Source organism: Chanos chanos, chromosome 2 (assembly GCF_902362185.1).
Source record: "Chanos chanos chromosome 2, fChaCha1.1, whole genome shotgun sequence".
Lineage (NCBI taxonomy): Eukaryota > Metazoa > Chordata > Actinopteri > Gonorynchiformes > Chanidae > Chanos > Chanos chanos.
The window spans coordinates 28,363,870-28,372,169 of NC_044496.1; the positions used below are offsets into that span (position 1 = coordinate 28,363,870).

The 8,300-nt window shown below is 41.2% G+C and overlaps 1 protein-coding gene across 1 annotated transcript; it reads left to right on the forward strand.

Annotated features, from left to right (window-relative positions):
• The first annotated feature begins 5,372 nt into the window (after window positions 1-5,372).
• LOC115830205 (ras-related protein Rap-2b) lies at window positions 5,373-6,206 on the forward strand. Its single transcript, XM_030794287.1, has one exon. The coding sequence runs from the start codon at window positions 5,655-5,657 to the stop codon at window positions 6,204-6,206; it is 552 nt and encodes a 183-aa protein (XP_030650147.1). The 5' UTR covers window positions 5,373-5,654.
• The last annotated feature ends 2,094 nt before the right edge of the window (window positions 6,207-8,300 follow it).

The following is an 8,300-nucleotide window of genomic DNA, read 5'->3' on the forward strand; positions in this document are numbered from 1 at the left end:
AGAACAATTAATCAACTGTGTTTGACAACAATACTATGAACAAATGGACAAAAAACTTATGCAACTCTTGTTATTCAAGATGTTTGCCAACCCAGCAGTGATACTGTGGATCAGACACTATGCAGTGGTTTAGAGGCTTCAGTGTGTGTGTGTGTGTGTGTGTGTGTGTGTGTGTGTGTGTGTGTGTGTATGAATTCTGTCTAGGCAGAACAGGGTATGTGTGTGAATATACATGCAAGACTGTGCCCCTAATTGTCTAGCACTTAGCAAAGCCGATATAAAGTTTCCGGTTTAATGCTCAGTGTTAAGTGGACATTCCCTAAACATTGCTAAAACCGTCTCCTTCCAGCTGTACATCTGCACGGAAACAGCTTCTGCTCCGCACCCCCACCCACTCACGCCACACATACATTCTTGCTGAGAATGACTTTAACCCTTGTGAGTTTGCTCTGCACGCCACTGCGTATGCATTATTAATGACCAGCGAAAGGTCACGCGTGAAAGGCAGTTATTGTCAGGCCAGAGAAAGACTCTGTGTCCACTTTCTCCTTCATCTGGCCACATCCGGTTGCCGGGATGTCGACGGCTTTGACAATCGTGTGGCTCTGAGCCATAGCTGTTGAAAAAATGAGGGGGGGGGTCCCTGACCATCCATAGCTGGCCAAATTCAGTCCAGCTTTTGTAACTGTATGTCTGTAGAAAATGAACAATGCTTTCCTTTCTGTGGACTCTATCAGAAGGCTTGTCTGAGCAGTCATGGATGCCAAGAGCTCTTTTGCCTTCCTTCTTTCTTTCTTTCTTTCTTTCTTTCTTTCTTTCTTTTTCTTTCTTTCTTTCTTTCTTTCTTTCTCTCTTTCTTTCTTTCTTTCTTTCTCTCTTTCTTTCTTTCTTTCTTTCTTTCTTTCTTTCTCTAAATAAGAAAGTTTGGTTTCAGGCCATTCTGTTGAAGGGATGAAGGATTGGAACATGCTGACACAGACAGACACTCACAAACCTGCCAAACTTGTACTGACAAACTATTACACAAATAGTCCAAAAAAACAGCAAACGCAAAGATATACAGCACACACAAACAAACACACATATACACGCATGCATGCACATGCAAGCACACACATGCACACACACACACACACACACATGCATGTGTGCACACACACACACATGCACAGAGGCACACACACACACACACACACACACACACATACACAGAACTATCAATATGCTCCATCACTGGTGACTGAGGCTGTATAGTAGCCCTGTGCACTTTCTTATAGTCTGGCAGATTAATGTTGAACACACAGGAAGGACTCTCAGACTGCTCTCATTTTCTGCCTGCACTGAGTGACACACAGCAGATTAGTTTAATAACCTAGACCACCACTGTCACTGACTGTTGTTCACGGGCCTTTCACTTGATGAAGGCGCCCTCTTTTGGTGAGTGTGCTATAATGCAAATGTGAGGAAAAAGTAAAACCTGTCGCCTATTTTGTTTTGTTTTGTTTTGCTTTTTGTTTTTGTTTGTTGGTTTGTTTGTTTGTTTTGTTCTATTTTTCTTTTTTGTTTTGTTTTGTTTTGTTTTGTTTTACAGCTGATGTATTTTGTTTCATGACCCTCTTGTTCTAGCATTTATATCGTAAATGATTTTGCAAAAGGTTAAAAGTAACCAGTTCTTTTATGGTAGCCCTCTATTTTCTAATGATTAATTATACTCAGGCTTATTCGTTACTCCATCAGGCCTAACATGTTTTTTCACCACAGGCTTCTGCAGAAGTTCTGTGAATTCAAATTGTAAAGCATCAGTGGAACTTATGTCACTGAAACACAACAGTCCCTTTACCTGCATATTCACAGCCAAAAACAGTTTCAGTTCTGTTAAGCACAGTCCTGAACAGCTGCTGTTACAGCTCATATTCATCTGAGGCAATTAGGTGAGCAGACGCATGGAAGGGCGACAACGGAGTCTTTGCACTCTGATATTGACTGTCTGACCTGCTAATTATCGACTTGTCGCTGCTTATATTTTGAGCTGGAAGCTGCATCTATCCCGGCGACATCAAAATCACACTGGTGCCTGACCGTAAGGCAACACTAACACATCTCAAGCAGGCCACACTGGCAGTACGGACTGGCTACAGGAGAATGATAAATTCACTATATTAAAATGTTCAGTTTTGCCAGGCATCCCAATTTATAAAAAAAAGGGAAAATATTTTAGAGTAAAATGTCTTTTTGGACTCTTTATATTCATTAACTAGTAATATAGTTATATTGAATAACTATTTCAAATGAGGTAATACCCATTTCTGCAACAAGTTTTTAAAAGCAATTGTATTTTACAGTTCCTGAATATTTTCATCTCGCGTTCGAAAATATGAAAACTGACTGTTTCAGACAGGAGGTTTATGATTGTTGTGCGTAACCAATGAGGCGAAGTTTGCCGTGTCGTCCATAGAGACTAAGCAGAAGAACTGGTGCATTGAGGCACATGGTCTATCTGTGTGTGTGTTACAGTACAATGGGGAAAGAGCAGATATGCCAATATTGCTGCAATTGATCTGTTACAGCCATCCAAAGCAGTGGGACAAACTGGCAGGCATGCGTGCGCATGCGCGCACGCTCACACACACACACACACAGTGTAATATGATCATACAAAAGAGAAGAGTTGTTCTCATGTAGCTCAGAGCCAAACTGGTTATGTAAATTGTCTGCTTTGTGTATGTGTGTGTTTTTTCTGCAGAACAGTGTGTAAAGATGAGTTATAATACTACAGCTTGGCCTTTCAGTATGTGAAAATCAGGCATGACAAACTCAACATCTTAGATATAGTTCAGTTTACATTCAAATAGCACAAAACAAAAACTGAAATAAATCACACTATGGTTTGTGAGTATCCTTAAGGCAGTTTTGTTGTTTTTGTTGTTTGGGTTTTATTTTTGTTTTGTTCCATGAGGTTTATTAATAATTAACATTATACTGGGACATGAACATGTGGTAGACCTGAGGAAGACATGTGGCAAACACACATTATCCAAACACCAACATTACTGATGTTTATGAGTTACATCCATCAGTCACATTTCTTTCCATCAGTCAGATGAAAGAAGTGTTGAGTCAACATCTCTTTGAGATCACTGTGTGAAAAGAAACACTATACAAATGTCCCAGAGATCATTCACAAGAGGTGTGATGTTCCCTCTTTCAGATTAAGACACTCTAGATTAGATGTGCCTCCCCCCATCCCTCCCAGAAATTCCCCCTCAATAAAGCCAATCCACAACTGCCCTGAGACTGACTGTGACCTGCTGTGTGCATGGGGAGGGTAATCAATGAAGAACAAAAAGCCATTCAGCAGCATGGACAGCTCTAGCACTAGCAAACTGAGAGAGACTGAGCTGATTAGCTTGATGTGTACCTGTGGCTAATGGTAGCCAGTCATTGCCAGAGATGAATTTTATTTCCTTTGTATCTCCTGTGTGGACAGTGTACATTCAGAAGTGGTAAATAAATAAAATGATAGCAGCAGCAGCAGCAGCAGCAGCAACAACAACAACAACAACAACAACAACAACAACAACAACAACAACAACAACAACAACAACAACAACAACAACAACAGTAATAATAATAATTAGAAGCACTAGTATTGTTATTGAATAATATCAAAATATGACGCTATACAGAGTTAATGGTGTACAGTACCAGGCGTTGTATTTTGTCAGGTACAGGAGTCTGGGTTGAAGTTGAAGTCAGTGTACAGTGACTTGCAAACACTCCCAAGCCATTGTTTGATAGTAATGTTGTTAATGGGATGCTTAACGTTGTCACAGGCAACAAAATCTATTGACGGGATGTCTGACGTTGTCATGGGCAACAGAATCAGGTTTGAGATTAATATGCACAACTCAGCACAGACAGCTGTTTGATTTCAGATTGTTGAGTCACTCTGCACACAGTTCACCGGGCACTCCTGGGGAAAAGGGAGAGGGAGACGATTGCTTAAATGTTTTTTCTTAATCAGGTGTCAGGGGAAAACTTCAGAGGGCATTCCGAAAGTGTTTCTGACCGATCTTTTGAAACAGACTCTCTTTTGAGTTTAACAGCTGTTGGAAACCTGTCTCATCTATCTGATTCTATGGGAGGGCTTATGAGAGGCTAGGAGATCTGGCAGGAATTCATTTTGTTGAAGTATGAAATCTTCACAACCAATGAGGCGTCTGTGTGTCCGTTGTAATCTTCACAGGTTAATCCAACTGTTGTCTTTTAAAATAATCACCCCCCTCACACACACACACACACACACACACACACACAAGGTACTAAAGGCATTACTTCTGCCAGCAGCTATCTGTGTTTCTGTATGACGCCCTTTGTTCCTAAATCGAAACCCTCTCACTTCTTTGTCAAGACATAATGAATTGCTCCTGTTTGTTTATTCTGTTTTTATGTAACTCTTGAATAGTTCTTTCTCATTGACGTTGCTCAAACGTTCAAGACGTCTCTCTGTGGATAGCCCCATCATAACAATTAGTCACATAGCTATAAATGGACTTTCTCCCAGACACCTGATGGGAAGCATACCCACACACGACATCATAATGGAATAAAACTCTTAGTGTTTCCTCATGCCACTGACATACCGGAAATTCTTGTGATGTATCTGCTCTCTCTCTCTGCCTTGACTTGACTGCTTACCTAAGATGTGCAATCATATGTAAATTGTTTGTGTAGTCAATGGCAGTGTGACTGTAACACAAAAGGGAATTTCCAGTGACAACCGTATGAATGTGAACTTAATGCAGATGATATTATGACCCAAAAAATTGGAGCCTGAGGGCTTTTTGCACAAGACTCTGTCGTCATCCATCCGGCTCTCTTGGCGATAAAGTTTAGTAAGTACAATATGTTTTAAAATTGATAAATCTACTTGAGTTCGCCAAACCATAGAGAAAAAGGTGCATTTTGGCTTCGACAGTCGGTTCGTAAATTGTATAAAAATTTTCCCTTATTAGTATTTTGATTTATTAATGTATTATTTACCTTAAACTTGTTAATGAAACTTCGTATTTAAAAAAAAAAAAGAAAAAGAGAGGAAAAAAGAACAGAAAAGAGAAGGAAAAAGTTGGGTTAGGCTTACATCGGTCCAGACATTTGCGGAATGTTGCGTGTAGGAACCGTGACTCAGGAGATTGCACCACGCCGGCTATAAAACAAGGCGTGGTGACTGTAGAGCAATTATAACTAAGGTGAATTGGAGATGACCCGGTTACTGCGCCTTTAAGAAATCGAATCCAACTATTCGCTGGGTGACGTGAAGACGCTTAACGCTGAGAACTGTGGGCAGGAAGGAGAGAGTGTGTAAGAGCGCATTGATCAACCCCATGAGAGGAGATACTGCATAGGCACCAACAGAGTCCATCATGACACGGTTCTAATGCTGGGGTACAGCCAAAATAAACTCCACTCTCTCCCAAAACAGCAATCGTGCAGAAGCACCCCCAAATCCAGAGATTTGGGTCGAAATCTACGAGCGGCGGGACGGCGCTGCTAGCGGATTGAAAACAGCAGGGCGGCCAGCGGGTGGAAGCGCGTTCAAAAGGAAGGCGAGGAAGAGAGAGCGAGAGAGAGAGAACTAGAGGCTGTCAGGAGCCATGAGAGAATACAAAGTAGTCGTTTTAGGTTCTGGTGGAGTGGGGAAATCTGCCTTAACTGTACAGTTCGTTACCGGATCCTTTATAGAGAAATATGACCCGACAATAGAAGATTTCTACCGAAAGGAGATCGAGGTGGACTCTTCCCCTTCGGTGTTGGAAATATTGGACACGGCGGGGACCGAACAGTTCGCCTCCATGCGAGATTTGTATATCAAAAACGGACAGGGCTTTATACTTGTGTACAGTCTGGTAAACCAACAGAGCTTCCAAGATATCAAACCAATGAGGGATCAGATCATCCGCGTGAAAAGGTACGAGAAAGTGCCCATGATCTTGGTCGGGAACAAGGTGGATCTTGAAGGCGAGAGAGAGGTCTCTTCCGGCGAAGGCAAAGCCCTAGCGGACGAGTGGAATTGCCCGTTTATGGAAACTTCAGCCAAAAATAAAGGCTCGGTCGACGAACTGTTTGCAGAGATTGTTAGACAAATGAACTATGCTGCAGCGCCAAATGGAGACGACCAGTGCTGTTCGTCTTGTGTTATTCTCTAAAAAAATATTTTTTAAAGTTTGCAATGGTGAGTGAGAAACTCATAATAGTGTATGGCTAAGTACGACCAAACGGCTAAAACTGGGACAGATTTGCTTGAGGACAAAAAAAAATACGAACATGTCTCACAATGGGTAGTCCTCGCGTTAAATGCCATCAGTGTTCTGTGATGTCCTGTCATTTGTAAAAATAGAACTTTGAGTTATATTAAAACAGTGTTTACACTCTAGAATACTTGAATGTTCTGGAATCTAGAATTACGGACACTTTCAGTTTTTGATATATTGCCTATAGTGCCTAACTGTAGTCTATAGTATTTTGTCTCTTGCGACGCAAACGGACGTCCGTGTTTCATCTTTGTTTGTTCTGTTTTGGAGGTGTGTTGCAGGAATTCTTAAATCTTGAGTTCTACGTGTCTCCCCCAATACCCCGGCTTTGGATGGAGCAAGGATTCCACAAGGGGAGGAGGAAGAGACCCCCACAGGAGTCAGTAACTCTTCAGGAATTCCGCTCGGTCGGAGAATGTTTGCAGCACACTCAATGTACACCATTGATGTCAACACAAGTGGCTGATCTATCGCTCCGCCCGTCTCAGTTTGCACTCACAACTGGAACCTAACCCTAACGCAAGAAGTGGAAACTGGGACGTAAGCACGAAGGTTTCTTCAGCGGACAAGGAGGACAAAAGGGGATTTTATATTATTTGCTGCACATGACTCAAATTCAAGGAGCGTCTGAAAACTGCTCTTTTCCAATAGTGAATCTTATGAACCGTAACGAAGCATATTTTTGTTCTGAATTTGGCGGCGGATGACGTCAAAATTTAAAACCACTTAACAGTGCCACCCCCTTTTTTCTTGAGTGTGCGCGAGGACCTTACTGTAACGACGTGGGGAAGTCGACTTTACGTCCTTGCATCGAGTGCCTTCCAAAATTAGCTGTTCAGAATTAGTGCCAATCTAAGAGGGTCTCCACAAGAATCTCATTAAATGGCAATCCAGAAAAGTACTTAAACCTGTTCCATTTGGTAAACTCTGTGCTTTAAAAGAGACAGGCCTAATGTCGAAGGAACAACAGTTTCCCCTCTTTTTCTTGCTTTGTTTGGCCTTTCACTGAGGTCCTGTTATGACATTTGTTTTTCTTCTCTAAACTGGTCTGAGCATGGCCAAATATAGTTTGAAATATACCGGTACTGGAACCCCCATCCTGACACAACACCACAAACCATTTCTAGACCAGTTGAATCAGATCTGTTTTTCCCCTTCATTTTTAACAAATGTGATGTACCATTGAAATTCTAATCTGATTGTACGTTAAATTTCGGACCAGCATTTTAACAGCTGTCTGTCTGTTTAAAAAAAAAAAAAGGACTTTTAATACAAAATTCATTTTCAAAAATTGTGCTCAGTGTTTTACTCTCTTTCATGAGTTCTGTTCTTAGTCTGCTCTAACACAGTTAACATATGTTTTAGGTTAACAGAAGTGCTGATGTAGCAGATATTTTTTTTTTAAAAAAATTGTTTTTATTGATGTGTCCAGTGTCGAATGTGTCCACAAAACTGTAAACTAGCAATTTTCTTGTGTGCGTTTGTGTGAATTTAACTACTGCACTGCTTGGTTTCAGAACTAGCTTGTTAGGTAGTTTTTGAAATAGCTACCCTAACTATGCCATTCAGCTGGGATTCGAACTGATATGGACAATTATGCTGCTAAGTGGAACTACTCTGATTGACGTGGCCTGTCTCCTGAGGCTGACTCTAATGACTCTAAAACTCTAACTGAAGATGAAGTCGTAAACAAATAGTGGTGTTGCGTGTGGATGGAACTTGGCAGGGAAGGTAATAAAGTGGTTGAGTACCAGGAGCAGGGTCATGTGACCTGAATAGGGGTGCTATGTGTGTGTGTTGGGGAGAGTGAGTGACACCCCAAAACCACATTCTAGAAAGTGGGAATGATTGTTTGGATTGTCTGTGATCAAAGTAACACTTTTCAGAATTTGAAAAACTAAGTCATGTGAACAGTGACTCTTAAACATCTTTCATACGTGCAGAATTTTATTCGCAAAAGTTCTTTTCTATGGTCTTAAATAGCTTTAT

Coding starts and splice junctions, on each gene's coding strand:
- LOC115830205 (XM_030794287.1), top strand. CDS start 5,655: ATGAGAGAATACAAAGTAGTCGTTTTAGGTTCTGGTGGAGTGGGGAAA.